This window comes from Odocoileus virginianus, chromosome 16 (genome assembly GCF_023699985.2).
Source record: "Odocoileus virginianus isolate 20LAN1187 ecotype Illinois chromosome 16, Ovbor_1.2, whole genome shotgun sequence".
Taxonomy (NCBI): Eukaryota; Metazoa; Chordata; class Mammalia; order Artiodactyla; family Cervidae; genus Odocoileus; species Odocoileus virginianus.
Window position 1 is genome coordinate 20,622,995 of NC_069689.1, and position 19,472 is coordinate 20,642,466.

Below are 19,472 nucleotides of genomic sequence, written 5' to 3' on the forward strand. Positions count from 1 at the left end.
TTTTCTGATGATCTAGTTCATGGCAAAAGGGCAGTGAATTTTGTGCTACTTAGCCACTGAAAGTAGATGGTAATTGGGGACTTACTTGAACTTTGCAGCCAGAATTGGGCAGCTGCCCACTGTCATGAAAGGCAGAATTTGGAAACCTTGAGGAAGGAACAGAGTGCCTCTGTAGTATTAAATTCCCAAGCCTAGGGCACTGAAGTTGGTACTCTTAGTACAAGAGAACGTGAAAGATAAATAAAAGTGAGAATCGTACCAACAGACCTGGATTGTCGTGGAGTTCAAATACCTACTTTCTCTCCACCACACTCCAGCAGGCTTTGCCCTGTAAGCTGCTAGTGACCAACAGGTGCTGGAGAAGGGTGGATCTAGCCCTGTGAGCCCCAGACCATCAGCTTTGGCATCACTGGATCTCATTAGGCCCCCTCCAGACCCACAAAACCAAATAGTCTAGAAGAGGGGCGCAGCATTCTGTTTTAACAACTTTCCAGGTGGTTCCAGTACAGGCTCCAGTTGGCACCACTGGTCCAGAGCATGGTACGGTGCTGAATTTATTAAGGAAACTCTGTTTTCAAAAGAGCTAGCCGTTGCCTCCTACCTCACCTCTCCTCTCCACCCTGCTCCACCACTGACATAGCTGCTGTTGGGAGATTTGGGGTTTGCCCTATTGCTTCCCCCGGCCTCAGCATTTGCACAGTAAACCATCTTCCCACCATCTGCTTGTCTTCTGGCCCCAGCTGTCTCACTCCTCTCCTGGGACTTCCAGTTTTGTTGTTCCAATGACGTTGTCTCCACTTATTGCTGGGAAAGGGGGTAGGGCATCCGTCAGTGGGACCAGAGACCAAGAGCTGGCCCTGGAGCCCTCACTCAGAGTCCTGTCTGCTCTGATGAGAGACTTTTCAAGGGAGGCCCTGGCTGTCCTCCTTAGGAGAAGCAGTGAGAATGACCAGTCTGGTCCTAGCTAAGGACGCCAGCAGCTGTGAGTGACTGGGTGAGCTCCAGGGAACGTGGGCATCATAACTGGAAGCCATGAGCTCTGCTTGTCCCTACCTCCCCCTTCACCTGCCAGCAGGATGGGCAGTCGTCTGCGGACTCCAGGAGGAAGTCCACTGGATTCTTCTCCCGTGTAGGTTATTAGGGAGTATAGGGTAGAATTCCCTGTGCTGTACAGAAGGTCCTTATTAGTTATCTATTTCATATATAGTAGTGTATCTATATCAATCCCAATCTCCCAATTTATCCCTTTCCCCCCGGGTAACCTTAAATTTGTTTTCCACATCTGTGACTTGATTTCTCTTTTGTAAATAAGTTCATCTGTACCATTGTTTTTTAGATCCCACATATAAGCAATATCATATGATATTTGTCTTTCTCTATATGTCTTACTTCACTCAGTATGAGAATCCCTAGGTCCATTCATGTTGCTACAAATGGCATTATGTTCTTTTTTATGACTGAGTAATATTCCATTGTATATATGTACCACATCTTCTTTAGCCACTCCTCTGTCAGTGGACATGTAGGTTGCTTCTATGTCTTGGCTATTGAAAACAGTTCTTCAGTGAACATTGGGGTGCATGTATCTTTTTAAACTATGGTTTTCTCTGGATATATGCTCAGGAGTAGGACTGTGATCATATGGTAGTTCTATATTTAGATTTTAAGGAACCTCCATACTGTTCTCCATAATGGTTGTATCAATTTACATTCCCACAAACAGTGTAGGAGGGTTCCCTTTTCTCTACACCCTCTCCAGCGTTTATTGTTTGTAGGTTTTTTTGCCCTTCTGACAGGTGTGAAGTAATACCTTATTGTAGTTTTGATTTGCATTTCTCTAATAATCAGCAATTATTGAGCATTTTTCATGTGTTTTTTGGCCATCTGAGTGGTCTTTGGAGAAATATCTATTTAGACCTTCTACCTACTTTTTGTTATTATTCAGTCACTGAGTTGTGTCTGACTCTTTGGGACCCCATGGACTGCAGCATGCCAGACTTCCCTGTCCTTCATTATCTCCCAGAGTTTGCTCCAGCTCACATCCAATAATTCAGTGAGGCCATCCAAACATCTCATCCTCTGTTGCCCCCTTCTCCTTCTTTCCTCAGTCTTTCGCAGCATCAGGGTCTTTTTCAATGAATCAGCTCTTCATATCAGGTGGCTAAAGTATGGGGAGCTTCAGCTTCAGTATCAGTCCTTCCAGTGAATAACTTAGGATTGACTGGTTTGATCTCCTTGCTGTCCAGGGCTCTCTCAAGAGTTTTCTCCAGCACCATGGTTAGAAAGCATCAATATTTCGGTGCTCAGCCTACTTTATGGTCTAAATCTCATATCCATATGTGACTACTGGAAAAATCATAGCTTTGACTATACGGACCTTTGTTGGCAAAGTAACATCTCTGCTTTTTAATATGCTGTCTAGGTTGGTCATAGCTTTTCTTCATGGAGCAAGTATCTTTTAATTCCATGGCTGCAGTAACCATCTGCAGTGATTTTGGAGCCCAAGAAAATAAAATCTGTCATTGTTTCCATTTTTTTCCCCATCTATTTGCCATGGAGTGATGGGACCAGATGCCATGATCTTAGTTTTTTTAATATTGAGTTTTAAGCCAGCGTTTTCACTCTCCTCTTTCACCTTCCCCAGAGATTTTTGCTTGAGTTGTTTGTTTTTTTGATATTGAGCTGCATGAGCTGTTAGTATGTTTTGGATATTAATCCCTTGGTCACTTCGTTTGCAAATATTTCTCCTCTTCTTTGGGTTGTCTTTTCATTTTGATTATGGTTTTCTTTGCTGTGCAAAAACTTTTAAGTTTAATTAGGTCCCATGTGTTTATTTTTGTTTTTATTTTCATTAGGCAGTGGATCAAAAAAGATACTGCTGCAAAATTGTGTCAGAGAATGTTCTGCCTATGTTTTCCTTTAAGAGTTTTATAGTGTCTGGCCTTACATTTAGGTCTTTAATCCATTTTGAATTTTTTGTGTATATGGAGTTAGTGTTCTAATTTTCATTTTTTACATGTAGCTGTCCAGTTTTCCCAGCACCACTTATTGAAGAGACTGTATATTCTTGCCTCGTTTGTCATAGATTAGTTGACCATAGGTATGTGGGTTTATCTCCGGACTGTCTGTCTATTCCATTGATCTATATTTCTGTTTTTGTGCCAGTACCAAACTGTTCTGATCACTGTAGTTTTATAGTATAGTCTGAAGTCAGGAATCCTGATTCCTCCAGCTTCATTTTTTTCTTTCTTAAGATTGCTTTGGCTGTTCGGAGTCTTTTGTGTTTCCATACAAATTGTAAAATGTTTTGTTCTAATTCTGTGAAAAATGCCATTGTTAATTTGATAGACAATACATTGAATCTATGTATTACTTTGGGTAGTACAGTCATTTTGACAATATTGATTCTTCCAATTCAAAAACATGGTATAGCTCTCTATCTGTTTGTATCATCTTTTATTTCTTTCATCAGCATCTTATAGTTTCTGCATACAGGTCTTTTGCTTCCTTAGGTTTATTTCTGGGTGTTTTATTCTTTTTGATGCAATAGTAAATGGAATTATTTCCTTGATTTCTCTTTCTGATCTTTCACTGTCAGTGTATAGGAGTATCAGAGATTTCTATGTATTAATTTTGTATCCTGCAACTTTACTGAATTCATTGATGAGTTCTAGTAGTTTTCTGGTCATGTCTTTAGGATTTTCTATGTACAGTATCATGTCATCTGCAAATAGTTGGTAGTTTTACTTCTTTTCCAATTTGGATTCCTTTTATTTCTTTTTTATTCTTCTCTGATTGCCATGGCTAGGACTTTCAAAACTATGTTGAATAAAAGTGGTGAAAATGAGCACCCTTGTCTTATTCCTAAACTTAGAGGAAATACTTTAAGTTTTTCACCGTTGAGAATGTTAGCTGTCAGTTTGTTGTATATGGCTTTTATTATGTTGTGGTAGGTTTCTGGAGAAACTTCTATGCCCACTTTCTGGAGACTTTTTAACATAAATGGATGCTGAATTTTATCAGAAGCTTTTTCTGCATCTATATTAGATGATCGTATGGTTTTTATTCTTCAGTTGGTTAATGTAGTGTATCTCATTGATTAATTTGCATATATTAAAGAGTCCTTGCATCCTTGAAATAAATCCCACTTGATCATGGTTTATGATCCTTTAAATGTGTTGTTGAATTTGGTTTGCTAGTATTTTGTTAAAGATTTTTATATCTGTTTTCATCAGTGATATTAGCCTATAATTTTCTTTTTTGTGATATCTTTTGTTTTGGTATCAGAGTAACGGTGGCCTCAAAGAATGAGCCTGGAAATGTTCCTTCCTTGGCAATTTTTTGGAAGGCCTTCATAAGGATAGATGTTAACTCTTCTCTAAATATTTGATAGAACTCATCTGTGAAGCCATCTGGTCCTGGACTTTTGTTTTTTGGGGGAGTTTTTTAATCACAGTTTCAATTTTAGTACTTGTAATTGGAATGTTCATATTTGCTATTTCTTCCTGCTTTAGTCTTTAAAGTTTGTACCTTCCTAAGAATTTGTGCATTTCTTCTAGGTTGTCCATTTTATTGGCCTATAGTTGCTTGTAGTAGTCTCTTATGATCTTTTGTATTTCTGTGCTGTCCCTTGTAACTTCTCCTTTTTTGTTTATAATTTTCTTGATTTGAGCCCTCTCTCTTTTTTCTTGATGAGTCTGGCTAAAGGTTTATCAATTTTGTTTATCTTTTTTAAGAACCAGATTTTAGTTTCATTGATCCATTCTATTGTTTTCTTCATCTCTACTTTCTTTCTATTCTGATCTTTATGATTTCTTTCCTTCTACTAACTTTGAGTTTTATTTGTTCTGCCAAGCCTCCAAAGGGTTTGAGTTAATTTCATATATTTGATATTTTCTGCTTCTGACCTTGTCTGGGAAAAATAACTTTGGGATAAGGACAAGATGCAAATCTGTGCCTTGAGAGCCCCATGGAGAACATTTCCAAAGTGGTGGCCATCCCCACAAGCTCAGGGGTGCTGCAAAGGTGGACATGTAGCCAGGCCCCACCTGAGTGTTCTTGTCCAGGGAGAACATAGCCTCGTCACTAAGGCCTTGTCATGTGCAAGTCCACTCAGCATAAAGGAAGAAGAGGTTACAGGAGGCAGAGGAAGTTAGTCGGAAAAATGCACAGGGTCCTTATGCCTGTTACGTCTCTGGTTTTGATCCTCGTAGTAATCCTTTGAGAGATGTAGTGTTAACCTTGTTTTGTAGCTAAAGAAACAGAAGCTCAGACAGATTAAGGGACAGGTCCGAGGTCACAAGCTGAGGAGTGCCAGAGCAGGGCTTTGGCTCCAAGCCCAGGGCTCATCCTCAGTGAACCTTCCCAGGGCCCTTCCCCTCTCTTCTCTCTTTGCCTCCACCTCAACTCCAAGGGAATACAAGTGACCTGATAGGATAATTGAAAAGGAGACTGTACCAGGACTTAGAAATCCTGGCCTCTTTCATCATGGGATGTGCCCCACTACCACGTTTGTTGGTAGTGGCCAGTAAACAGTTCCCTGCTGAGGGTCAGAGAGGCTGAGGGAAAAGCTGCAGGATTATGAGAACCAGTGAGGATGCTGAGCTTGACACGGCGCTCCTGACCCTGGCCACACAGGCCACTCCCCTTAACCCCAGAAATCCCTGGGCTTGACAAATAGCATGTGCATTTGTCCTTTGGGGAAAAAAAAAAGACAATAAAATGTATTGTCAGTTTACTGTCTTTAGCGTTGGGTGCAAGGGGATGTCTGTTTTTTTTTTTAAGTAATTTGTTTTATTGAAGTAGTTGATTTACAATGTTGTGCTAATTGCTGCTATATAGCATAGTGATTCAGTTATGCACATATACATTCTTATTAATATTATTTTCCATTATGGCTTATCACAAGATATTGAATAGAGTTCCCTGTGCTATACAGTAGGACCCTGGTGTCCATCCATTCTGTGTATAATAGTTTGCATCTGCTAATCACAAACTCCCAGTCCATTCCCCCTCCCCCCTCCACCTTGGCACCCACGAGTCTGTTCTCTCTGTGAGTCTGTCTGTGTTTCACAGATAAGTTCATTTGTGCCACGTTTTAGAGTTCACATAAAAGTGATATCGTATGGTATTTGTCTTTCTCTTTCTGACCGCACTTAATATGATCATGTCTAGATCTATCCATGTAGCTGTAAATGGCAGAATTTCCCCCTTTTATGCCCGGGTAGTATTCCCTTGTGTGTGTGTGTAGCCTGTCCTCTCTCTTTACCCATTCATGGGTCAACAGACTTTTTTAGCTTGTTTCCATGTCTTGACTGTTTTGAATAGTGCTGCTGTGAGTGTAGGGGTGCATGTTATCTTCTTGAATTATGTGTGCCTCGTCGCTCAGTCGTGTCCAACTCTTTGCGACCCCAGGGACTGTAGCCCACCAGGTCCCTCTGTCCTTGGGGATTCTCCTGCAAGCAAGAATACTGGAGCGGGTTGCCATGCCCTCCTCCAGGAGATCTTCCCAACCCAGGGATCAAACTCAGATCTCCAGCATTGCAGGCAGATTCTTTACTGTCTTTTGACGGTAAAGATATATGTACAGATATATGCCCAGGAGTGGGATTGCTAGATCCCATGGCAGCTCTACTTTTAGTCTTTTTAAGTTTTTTAAGTTAATTTATGTATTTGGCTGTGTTGGGTCTTAGTTGCAGTGTGCAGGATCTTTCACTTCTGTGCACAGACTCCGGTTACGGTACATGGGCTTCAGTAGTTGTGGCCTGCGGGCTAAGTTTCTCAAACCCATGTCCCCTGCCTCGCAAGGTGAATTCTTAACCACTGGACCAACAAGAAAGACCCTATTTTTAGTTTTTGAAGAATTTCTGTACTCTTTTCCATAGTGGCTGTACCAGTTTACATTCCAAGGGAGTGTTTATTTGCCCACCAAATGCTGGGCTTTCCTTACAAATTACCTGACTTCTGACATAATGTTGTATAGAAGGCATAGTTTTATGAGAGGATGTGTGTGTGTAAGAAAGAGAGAATATGAGCTTCACACATAATGCTGAGTTGTTGTTTTTTTTTCCCCCTAACAAGCTTGGCTGAGTTTTCGTAGTTCTACAGCTGTGACATGACTAGTCCACTGAGATATTCAATACTGGCTGGAAAAATACAACTGAAACTTATTCAGTCAGCAGCAAGAAACAATGACACTTCTAAGAGTCACTTTACTTATAAAGGTGGCCTCAGCGTAGGGAAGATGGACACGCTTGCTCTTCTTCAGGCTCAGCTCAGATTTTTTTTTTCCCTTTCTTTCTGGTAACTTCCCCAAGTACAAGGAGTCCACACAGGAGCAGGGGCGCCTTGACTGTGAAAGCATCATCACTGATGACTCAATAAGTCTCGCCCGCTCCTTTGCCCTGCTCTTACGAGCTGTCTGACAGCCGCTTTGAGGGGTCTGCTCAGAGGATCTTAATCGCCCCTGTGGAGTCAGGCTTGGGCCATGTGTGCTGACAGAACGCGTTGCCCTCCCTTCCGTGACGCTGACTTGGGCACGGGGACCTCCGTGTTGCAGATGGAATGTGTTTTCCCTGCCCTGCATGCACGTCCTCTGCCCACCACACCACGTGGCGCCGAGCTGGCCCGAGCCAGGACGGCCAGCGGGGCTCCCTGAGGCTCCACGCCCGGCATCAGAACCTACAGATAGCTCTTTGCATCATGGAAAGCACCCCGACTCTCTCAGTCTGCCTGTAGAGTGGGGAGGGGCGGGCTGTTGGTTCAAGAAGATGCTGCGTTTATTAAGGACTAGCCGGGCAGGTGGCTGCAGGAGTCCGGGTGCGTGCCGTTCCTTTCTCCATCTGAACTCCGACTTCCCTTCTTAGGCCCCGGTTTCTCCCCCAAGGAGCCACATGGCCACTGGTCCCAGGGTGGTGCTGGGACCTCCTGGTGCTACAGTCTAGATACCAAGTGCCTGCACGGGCCCCAGCCTTGCTGCCAAGCCCTGGAGTCTGTCTCCGCTGAGAGTCGGGAGCGAGGGCTCCTCTCCGGCCCTGCCCTGAGCTGCCCGGCATTTCTCCATGGAGTTGAACATCCACCCCTCCACCACCCATCTCCTCCCAGAGCAGGCCAGCTGCTTGTCTTAACTGCAGCCTCAGCAGTTCCTGGACAGATTTTGTTGGTTTACAACTAAGCAAGAAAAGTGGGCTCCTGGGCCCAGAGCTTGGCAGGAGTTCTGGCCCTTCAAAGAAAATGGAAATGGAAAGTGCAGCGGTGAAGCAATCCAGGGCCCTGCTGGTCGTGTCTGTGCCCCAGAAGGCCCGGCCGCTGTAGTGTGCAAACACCAGGGCAGAACGACACCGCAGGAATTGATTCACACTGCTCGGCTCCGCGTGCTCATGCCCTGGCCCTGAGAAGATGAGCTAACGTGACTGTCCCCCCGTGACATTAAAGTACTTTCAGCATCTGCTCCTGAACGCGGCAGCTGGCGGCACCCGCATGCCCTTGGAGGACACGGATGAGAAAGCCAGTCTTGGGCCCACAAGGAATGTAAAGTTAGGCCAGAACAGAGGCTGGGGTTTCCTCCCACCCCGATGCCTCATCCCTCTGAGACCCCCAAGAACAACTCATTCCACTCGTGCTCCCTCCATCCTGGCATGGCCTTTCCACACCCCTGGACTCTTGTGTTTTGGGGACAGGGGAGCTGGTGCCACCTCCCGCAACCCTCCATCTCCCCTCTACCTTCTCAAAGGGCCCTGAAGCCATGGCATATATATACTATATCGTCCCCTTAACTGCCTGGGACCCAGGATCTGAGGAAGGTGTGGTGTCTCTTGCCCTCTTCATGACTCAGGTAGTTGGCACTTACAGTCTGCCTGCCTTCTGGATAAGTGGGATTGCACAGGGTGAGGCCCAGTGAATAGGGGGCTTTCTACATGTTAGCCCCTCTGATCAGGGTGCACCAGGCCAAAGTCCCTGGGATCGACCCTGTGATGGCTTTAAAAAAAAAAAAGCTGTTCTCCTGCCCAGGGGTATTGATTGTAAGGCAGAAAATGCGATTAACCTTGAATAGTTTAGGTCGCTGGCCCAGGCCTGCCTCCTGCCTCAATGCTTTCACTGGAGAATAGACAAACCATGGAGAACCAGACCAGGCACTCCAGGAAGGCGCACGAGTATGAATTCTCCAGACCTCAGAGTTGCAGAACGGATCTGAGGGGCTCATGCATCATTCTGGACACCGTCTAGACAGAATTAAGAGGTTGCCTGTCTATGCACTACCATTTTTAAATATGTGTGCAGGTACTACTGTGGTTCATAAAATGTAAATTTATGTCTTAGATGGGTGCTGCATACGCTGTTTTGCCCTTACTCATGTCCTTGTGAGGAGAATAACCTCCGAGATTTAGCTGGATTCAGGCGCTCTGCCTCTGCTCGCTTGTCCCGAAGATAAACGGCCTCGGGCTTGGAGCCCCGATTCTGTGACTAAACAGTAATCACCTGTCAGCGTGAGCGCCTGTTTCCCCAGTGTAATCAATGGCACAACATCCAGCACAGAGCGCCAGGGCGACGGCGGCCAAGGGGGAAGGAGGTGGGCTCACTGGGCTTTGCCATCCCACCAGAGGAGAAGGCTGGCTGCCAGAGAATAGTACGGAAAGCCCCCGGCTTAAGGCGGGGAGACCGCGGAGAGGGACTCCTAGGACACATCGGGCATCTGTAAGTGCAGGCCAGGAAGTTTTCAATCTCCAAACGCTAGGCCCTGCCAGAGGCCTGTTGTGGGGACTCACCACGAGGTCCCCATGAATGTGACTTCCCCCAAAGGCTGCCTGAGGCCCGGCCACCAGCCACAGGCCAGGTGCTCCAAGGGAGGGTGACTGCAAGTCTGCGTGGCGGGTGCCCTAGCACCGCCTTTGTGTTTCTGCTGGGAATTTAAACTCCATGGGATTCTGCTCTAAGGAAGAGCTCTGCCCACGCCTCCCTCCCCTCCTTCCCTCCAGCCTTGGAGACACAGCAAGGAAGATGCCTGTCTTCATTAGTCTCCACGAGCAGCTCAAAACCATGCGTCCACCACAGGTAGGGTAGGCAGGAACCTGAGAGAACTCTCACTTCATGCTGGGGAGCAGGGTTTTCACCAGATGCTGGGAAATAGGAAAAGACCCTTTTGTACTGATACAGGGATGTACATGTGTGGCTGATATTGTTGTTGGTTTTTGTGACTACCTGGAGAAAATCCAGTGCTTCCTTTTCCTTCCTGTGAAGTGCAACTCCAAGGCTGGATCTCCCGAACTTAATGTTCTTACCTGCTAAGAGCCATGCAAGTGTATTTGAGCCACCAACTTGTGAGACTAAGTTGTTTTTATAGAAGACGTAGTTCTTATTTAAAAGTCTGTGTGATTTCTATCACAGAAGCACAATTTCCCCATGGCTGCCTCAGGCTCCTGCTAGTATGGTTGTTGTGTGCAAGAAAGCCAACTTCCTCAGCTATTAAAACTGCCCCCAGGGCACTTCCCTGGCCAGGGAAGTTAAGAATCCGCCTGCCAGTGCAGAAGGCACAGGTTCCATCCCTGGTCCAGGAAGATCCCACACGCCGAGGGCCAACTAAGCCTGTCCACCACGACTGCTGAGCCCACACACCCTGGAGCCCAGCTCCACAGCAAGAGAAGCCTGCAACTAGAGAAAGCCCAAGCGCAGCAACGACGACCCAGCACAAAATAAATAAATAAATAATCAATCTAAAAATCTCACCCCAGGATAGACAAATTAGGGGTGTCGGATTAACAGATGACTATAGGGCTTCCCTCATAGCTCAGTTGGTAAAGAATCCGCCTGCAATGCAGGAGACCCTGGTTCAATTCTTGGGTCAGGAAGATCCCCTGGAGAAGGAAACAGCAACCCACTCCAGCATTCTTGCCTGGAGAATTCCCATGGACAATGGAGCCTGGCAGGCTACAGCCCATGGGGTCGCAAGACTCAGACACGACTTAGCGACTAAACCACCACCATATATAAAATAGGTAAGCGACAGGGATATACTATATCATACAGAGAATTACACCCATTACCTTGTAATCACCTATCATGAGGTATAACCTGCCAAAATGCTGAATCACTCTGCTGTTCACCTGAAACTGACATAATCTTATAAATCAACTATACTTTGATTAAAAAAAAAAAGAAACCTCACCCCCAGCTGATCACAGTGTAGTAGCCAGCTTGGTACAAAGGAAAATTGGTAGAGAAAAATGTTCATAATATGCGCTGTCTCTTAGTCTCTTCCATTTCAATTGCTTTGAGAGAGAGAATAAGTACATGACATGCTGCTTGAGATAGGGTTAAGCCTATTTCCTCCGTTTAAAAATGAGTTTAAGCTCCTCTCACCCTCCGGTCGATCAGTAAGGAAAGAGTTGACAGCCCTGCCTACAATGACGATTGTTCTTAGAGTCCTTTGAAAGACCTGGTTTTATGGCCCGTCACGCTGAAGTTCCAGGGTGATTCACGACAAGGCTCTGTCGTGAGAGTAGCTTTTTCTGGTGGGAGACCCAAGGGTGTAAGAATGGGGACCGCTGCCTCGGGGTTGTGTCGTGAGAGGGAGTGCAAGGCTGCAGAAGAGGAGGGAGAGGTGCCCACGTGACACCGCCTTCCCTTGTTGAGCTGCCCCTCGCTCATCCTTCCAATCCTGCAAGGATAAGCTTCTTAATATACACGCTGAGAGATCTATTATCCTGCCCTAGTTCTTTTTGAAAAGTATCAGGTGAGCTGGCAGAAGGGAAATAATGAGGGGTAAACTATTTTCTTTTATATTTTTTTAATGTATTTTTATTTATTTGGCTGTACCGGGTCTTAGATGCAGCATGCAAACTCTTAGTTGCAGCGTGTGGAATCTAGTTCCCCGACTAGGAATTGAACCTCGTCCCCATGCATTGGGAACATGGAGTCTTAGCCATAGGACCATCAGGGAAGTCTCTGAGGGGTAAATCTTCTGAAGAGGTCTCAAAGATCTGCACATTCTTAGAGTAGGACCAGGCCCTGTCATAACGCCCCATGGCCTTGGGCCTTGTCCCAGGTGATATGGTTCGGATCTTACAAGACCACCTTGATTTTGATGCAGCACTAAACGCAGATCCACCAGAGACGAGCATCTTGGCTGAGCTGCAGAGACTGCTGGGGAGAGGCCCAGAAACGCTGACTTGCAGAGCTCCCGCTGTCCTGACACTTACCTGCAAGTCATTCTCCTCCCAGCCCATTCCAGGCAGGTCCCTGAAGGAGAAGGTTATGGGTTTAGAAGTGAGGGACCGAATTTCCTGACAGTCTGTAAAACCTTCTGGCCACCCCTCCACCTGCTATTCACTGATTCAGCAAATAAGCATTGAGGACGTCCCTGCCATATGCCAAGCCCTGTGCTGGATTCTGGGGGATAGCTTCTGCCCTCATGAAAACTGTAGTCTAGGAGAAGGAAATGGCAACCCACTCCAGTATTCTTGCCTGGAAAAGTCCATGGACAGAGGAGCCTGGCGGGCTGCAGTCCATGGGGTTACATGACTGAGCATGTGTGCACGAGGGTGGAGGGAGATGGGTTGGTAGCAATAAAGTGGTAGAACTAAAAAAAAGAAAGAAAACTGTAGTCTAGAAAGGGAGCAGATGATAAATCAGGAAACAAATAATGAACAATACACTGACAGACTGTGGTCAGTGCCATGAAGGAAATAAACAGGATAAATAAACGACCTACAAAGAGACGAGGAGGGGTCATTCTATAGGGGAAAGACTTCTCTGCACCAGAGACATGTGAGCTGAGACCTCAGGGAGATGAGGAGTGGAGGGAGGGCATCCTAGGCAGAGAGGACGCAAAGATGCAGAAGAGCCTCGGCATGCTCAGGAGCAGAGAGACTGTGGCCAGAGAGGAGGGAGAATTGTTTGGGGGAGTTCAGAGAGGAAGCCGGAACTAGCTTATGCAGGGCCTTGAGGCCACGGTCAGAGTTTGGATTTTGTTCTGAGAGCAAGACAAGCCCCTTGCTGACAGCGTTGTGCAGGAGCGATAATGTAATTAAAGATCACAATGTGCTCACTGCAGTTGAAAACTGTGAGGCGTGTGTATATGTGCTGTTACAGGAAGAGTCACAAGAGACCCTACCCTACGTGGGGAAAAATCCCAAGGAACAGAATACAGTATAAAATATGCCGCTGATTTTTTTAAAAAGAGAAGATGTATATGTATATATAGGCTTGCCTGGGTATAAAATATAACCACGTTAAAGATACACAAGAAAAGAAGAAGAAGATCCAAGTTTGAGATGAACTTTTGGGAAGAGAACTTCTAACAGTGTATTTCAAATTGTAGGTCACAACTCAGGAGAGGTTCTGAAATTACCTTAGTGAAGTCATAGATAGCACTTAAAATATCAACCTACATCTTGCGTAGTAAGGAGAGCATTTTGTGAATGTTGTTTTAATTATGTGTGTATATACATAACACATGTACACGTGTATGTGACATATACACAGATTCATGTACATATGCATACATGTGTTGGCTTGCAGTATAAAATGTTCTAAACTAAGTGTTATAGTTGAAAATGTTTGAAAAATACATCTTAAGGATCTTCATGGTGGAAAAGTTGAGAAACGTGACTTAGTGATTTTTCACTAAGTTTTCTTTACTTCTGTCTTAGTTTCTTCATCACGCTTCTCTTCCAGATAACCCTCTTCAAATTAAAAAGAAAAAAGTCAAAACAAAAAAAAAAAAAAAGAAAAGAGATACCCAAGAAGCTGGTAAGGGGTTGCTCCTGAGGTTGGGAACTGCAGCACAGGGTGAGTGACGTCCAAGGGAGACTTACTCTTCATAGTATATGCTTTTGTATGGTTGAATATCTTACTGTGTGCCTGCATTATTTATTCAGTTAAAAAAAAAAAAGTTTGTCTAAATGGTGGTCACCCTGGCCGCCGTGTGGAGTGAGGGAGAGCCCAGAAGCAGAGGACCAGCTAGAAGGCTCTGGCCGGGTCCCCAGTGAGAGACGGTGATGGCTTCATCTGTGGGGTTGGTGATGGGGATGGAGACAAGCTAGACTTGGCATGTTCCACCCAACAGTCTCAAGGAAAGCTGTGTGCATTTGAGGAGGGGACTGGGCCTACCTGACTCTGTCTGCCTTCTCTGACATCTTTGTGGAATGAAGGGTTCTTGAGCTCCTTCCAGGTGCTAAAAGCTTCAGAATTCCCAAGAATCCATCACAACGTGGAGAACACTGTTACGGACATGTATCCCTTTCACATCCTCACGCAACTGTCACTTGTGACCTTTAATGACCATCAAAACACAGTTACACTCCGTTTCTCAGTGGAGCTTGCTTTCTTTGCAGAGAGATGCCAAAGGCCAATACCTGTTTGACCTGCTCTGCCACCACCTGAATCTACTGGAGAAAGACTATTTTGGGATCCGCTTTGTGGACCCTGATAAGCAGCGGGTAAGTCCATATTCAAAGCATGGATGGGGGAGAGGGTCAGTCGGTAAGCTTGAGGCCTTGTCATTCATGTTCAGAGCTTAGCCTCAGGAGTCAGGGGAGCAACTGGACCCTGCAGTTGGGTGTCATCTCTTCAGATCATGTTGTGAGACCTGGAACACCCTGCAGCAGAGCTCCCCTGGTCCATCGATTGTCAGACACTGAAATGGCAACCTGGAGAGCTGAAGTTGTTGTTGTTCAGTTGTTCATTTGTGTCCAACTCTTTGCGACCCCTTGGACTGCAGTACACCAGCCTTCCCTGTTCTTCACTATCTCCCGGAGTCTGCTCAAACTCACGTCCATTGAGTCAATGATGTCCAACCATCTTTTTTTTTTTTAATTTAATTATTCATTTATTTGGCTGAGCCAGGTCTTAGTTGTAGCACATGGGATCTTTAACCGCAGCATGTGATTTCTTCGTTGCAGCATGCAGGATCTAGTTCCCTGACCAGGGATTGAACCCAGGCCCCCTGCACTGGGAGTCTGGAGCCTTAGCCACTGGACCACCAGGGAAGTCCCCATCCAACCATCTTGTCCTCTGTCAACTCTTCTCCTCTTGCCCTCAGTCCTTCCCAGCTTCAGGGTCTTTTCCAGTGAGTCAGCGCTTTGCATCACAGGGCCAAAGTATTGAAGCTTCAGCTTTAGCATCAGTCCTTCCAGGGAATATTCAGGGCTCATTTCCTTTAGGATTGACTGATTTGATCTTCTTGCTGTCCAAGGGACTCTCAGGAGTCTTCTCCAGCACCTCAGTTTGAAAGCATCAATTCTTTGGTGTCCAGCCTTCTTTATGGTCCAGCTGTCACATCCATACACGACAAATGGAAAAACCATAGCTCTGACTATACAGACCTTTGTCAGCAAAATGACATCTCTGCTTTTTAATATGCATGAGAGCTGAAGAGATTTGCCCAAAGCTGCCCCGTTAGAGGCAGAGTGGCTGGGCTGGTGTGGTAGCCCCAGAGCCCAGGGCACAGGCTGAGGCTGTCCTGCCCCTTCCCTGGTAAATGGGCACACTCGCCTTGGTCTGGTTAGGAGGTGCCTCACCTGAGTGCCACAGCAACCCTCTCCAGGCGGGACAGAGATGTAGCCTAACTGATACAGGCTTTTTGGCCCTTGCAAATCCTGCAGTTCTTTTTCACCTTCCAAAGACAGTGTTGTGTGAAGAAAAAAGGGTAAAATGTATCCTGTTCAAGGGTGAAGTGTGTCCTGTCCATTGTTTTTCACTTAGAATGTGTTTGAGGATAATAGAGTATGTTGAGATTACAGAGATTTAAAGCCAAAGGAGACAGAGAAAAATAAGGAAAAGGAGAAATAAACTTTGATGGAGTGGCTGCCGTGTGCCAGGCTCCATGCTGGGCACACACCTAGACCTTTGAGCCGATGGATGTTGAGCACTGAGGTGTTATGCATGAAGCTGAGAGCTTCACATAAGTTATTGCATCCTTCCCATGAATGAGATGCGTACCGGCAGTTGACCACCCACTCTCCAGACAAGTGAACAGTCTCCCACAGGTTGCCTCACTTGCCCAAGGCAATTGACAAAGCCTGTCTCCTGCTTGGACCTGCCTGATGCCAGAGCCTGTGTGGTTTCTGGGATTCCCTGCTAAATTCCTGCCCTATAACCTCTAAAGTGACCTGATTCTGTGCCTTTGTTGAGGGTTTAAGCAGAGCAAGGAGGCTTGCAAGGGTCCTTGAGCATTGTGAGGAAACGGCCCAGTAGAGAACTGTCCTTCTAGATCTACTGATCATGTTCGAGCTGGAGGAGGTGAGCTCCCCGGCTCCCTTAGACCTCTTTCCCTGAGCACCAGGGAGGCAGAACCTGGCCCTCACATCCATGATGTCACTTCCTGCTCTGCAGGGGTCTCTGTGGGATCTGGGATTCCTCTGGCCACGCTTGGAGGAGCTGCCCTCACTCCCCGTCCCCTGTTGTGCCTCAGGCCCTGGGCTCATCCTGATCTCAGCCTGTCCTTCAAGGCCCCCGAATCTGAAGACTACCACACGGGTCCACTCACCCAAATACAGGTGGAAGCTCCCGTCTCTGAACCTTCTTTTTACTCTTCTCCTAACCCCCCTCCCCAAGCCAGTGTTATGAATTTGCTAGTGATTCTGGGGCCCGGATTTAGCCAGACAGCTGCAAAAGGTCACCCTGGCCCTCACCATATTTTGAGGGATGCTCTCAAGATTTTTCTACCAGACCCTTGAAGTCTCTTAGACAAGCTTTCCACTGCCTGCCCACCCCTCTGAGTCTCCTCCAGCCTCACTTCTTTCAGGAGTCTCACTCCAGTACAAACTCTTCTCTCCACCTATTGCCAAGAGGAATAGCCTCTTGTCATTCAGCCTCTCTGCCTTCTGCTGGTAACGGATCTGTCATTGCACTTAGTTGTGTTGTTGTGTCAGTCACTCAGTTGTGTCCGGCTCTTTGCGACCCTCTGTTAGTCCACCAGGCTCCTCTGTCCATGGAATTCTCCAGGCATGAATACTGGAGTGGATTGCCATGTCCTCCTCCAGGGGATCTTCCTGACACAGGGATCGAACGCAGGACTCCTGCACTGCAGGGGGATTCTTTACCATCTGGGCCACCGGGTCAGCCCACAGTCTATCTACCTTTGTTTATTTTAATCTATGGGTCCAGTGCCCCGGGCATTCTGTCTTCTGAGCCCCAGACATGTGCTGTGTTCATCTCACTGTCCACAATCCCGGTGTGCTCTGCACCGGCCGGCCTCCTCCGCCTGCCCAGGCACGGTCTGGAACCCCAGTCATTTCCGTGCAATTTCATCCCATGCCTTTCCTTCCCTGGGAAGCCACGCTGCGGTGGGCCGTGTAATGTGAGAAGGACCTCTTAACCACATTGAGTGGCTATAATGAGTTGCCAGCCCCGTGGGAACTCAGATCAGAGGGAAGCAAGAGAGCCTAGTGTCAGCTCAGATTATCCACGTGGAGCTGATGGGAGAGCTGGCTCTTAGTGGGTCCATTAACTGCACGAACTGCGGCCCAGCCCAGAAGGTGAGATCTGGGCACCAAGGGAGGCCAGGATGTGTCTGCATGGCCCCGGCTGCTCTCCTGCCAGAGAGAGGACTCTGCCAAGATGCTCACCGGGACTGAGTGAAAGTCACCAGAAAAGAGAGGTGAGGACTAGCTCCTCCATCCATCTTAACAGTTGAACGTTGAATGCCGAGCTGGTCACCAGTGACACAGTGGGAAACAGGCAGAGTTTCCTGCCCTCCCAGAGCTTGTGGTCAGTGCTTTTAAGCTCCTTCCAGATAATCAAGCCCCGAATATCAGCTCTTCCAGCTCTCTGCAAATTTTCAAGTTTCCTGATTAGCACAAAAGCAGCAAACATCAATAATGCATTTTGTAAGGCATCCATGTAGAAGTGGGAAACTGATATAGACCCATCTCCTTGCTTTCTCACCCAAACATAAGTACCGTGGGGGGAAGAAAGATGTGTTGCTGCTGTGTCCAGCCTCTGTGAAAATCCAGGGAAAACAGGATACTACATTAGTTGTGGTTGGGTATCTTACAAGACTTAAATTTTAAACATCCCTGGATGCCAAGGAATTCTGAGTATGTATTCCCTCACACGAGGGCTGGCAATGCGTTGCTCAAACAAAAACGAAACACACACCAATCTCTGCCTTCTCACCGTTTATGAAATTCCACCTGCCAGTGCTTTTGAGAGCTGCTCCCAATAGCCTCTGTGTGTCATCACTTCCCCACAACCCCACCACATCACACAGACACACACAACCCATTAAAGGGAGCCGTTCGCTACCCAAGCCAGGTGGAGTTCTGTCCCCAGCACACATCCGAGCATTCACTGCTGCCCATCAGTACACCAGAAACATGGCTCAGAACTCTGGCGCCCCATCTTGGAAGGCAACATTGCCAGGGAGCCCCAGAAATGGCATCTGAAGCTGGAACTCTTCCCCCCTTCACAGCTGGTTCCGTGGGGAGCTTATTTCAGAAAATCCTATCACTCTCTACTCTCCAAACTTACATATCACAGGCTCCTGAGCCGCTTTCACCCTGGGCTACAATCTGTCTAGCTATTTAAATCGAATACCGCAAGATATATTTGCCACTGCTTCTCATTAGGGTTTTCTTGGTCTGTGTTCTCTGTTTCAGCATTGGTTGGAGTTTACAAAGTCTGTGGTGAAGCAGTTGAGATGTAAGTACTGTCCATGAAAAGATGGAAGCCTCACCCCCAGGGAGGGCGGGAGGAAACCTCTCCCTTGTAGTGTGTCTTGGGAACCTTCCTCTGTTCTGAGCGGAAGTCAGCCCTAAACATGAGAGGATCTTCAGAGTCCTGTGCATCCAGTGGGGCAGGGAGTCCCGTCGTCTTCCGGGGAGGGTCTTTGCTAATGGACACCTCTTTCCCTCTGCAGCCCAGCCTCCGTTCACCATGTGTTTCCGTGTGAAGTTTTACCCTGCAGACCCTGTGGCCCTGAAAGAAGAAATAACCAGGTAAGGCTGGTTATTACATCCCTCAGCCTCCAAGACCTGTTGGGAAGCATAGGAAAGAGGGGCTATAACTTCCTAGGTCCTCTGTTTGGAAAGCTCCTAACTCGGCTAGGCAAGAATTCTTCCTAAATATAGCCTTACTTCTGCGTTTCACTTCCGCATGCTCTCTTTGCTCATCTCCTCAGTAGAACTGCAACAAATTAAGGTTCTTTCCTTCAAGAAGTGTGAATACTTCATCTTAATCTGGTCATCTGCAAAGGTAACTGGAATAATGAATTACTCAAAAGCATTTTTTTCTCTCACCGATGATGTGGCCACCAGGGATGTTTTGGGAGAGGGCTGTGTTGCTGCTTATTGGGGGGCTTGAAATAGACGCCAGCAGCCTAAATGGCAAAGCAAGAAACTGAAAAACAAGCCAGGAAACACTGAAGATTTTAAATTCAAGTGGGTGACATCCAGGGTGCTGATGGCCCAGGCTCGTGATAAACTCTTCATTATGGGGATCATGTTGCAGAGAAGGCAGGCAGCTGCATGGCAGGA

At 46.6% G+C, this 19,472-nt stretch overlaps 1 protein-coding gene across 5 annotated transcripts in view; it reads left to right on the forward strand.

The window, feature by feature from the left end:
• The window catches only part of FRMD5 (FERM domain containing 5), a 313,278-nt gene that overhangs the window by 258,066 nt on the left and 35,740 nt on the right, over positions 1-19,472 (forward strand). For all 5 annotated transcript variants that reach the window (XM_070477956.1, XM_070477954.1, XM_070477957.1 and 2 more), the window contains exons 2-4: positions 14,331-14,435; positions 18,597-18,639; positions 18,857-18,935. In XM_070477956.1, coding sequence (XP_070334057.1) covers positions 14,331-14,435; positions 18,597-18,639; positions 18,857-18,935 — 227 coding nt within the window. The remainder of the gene's footprint in view (positions 1-14,330; positions 14,436-18,596; positions 18,640-18,856; positions 18,936-19,472) is intronic.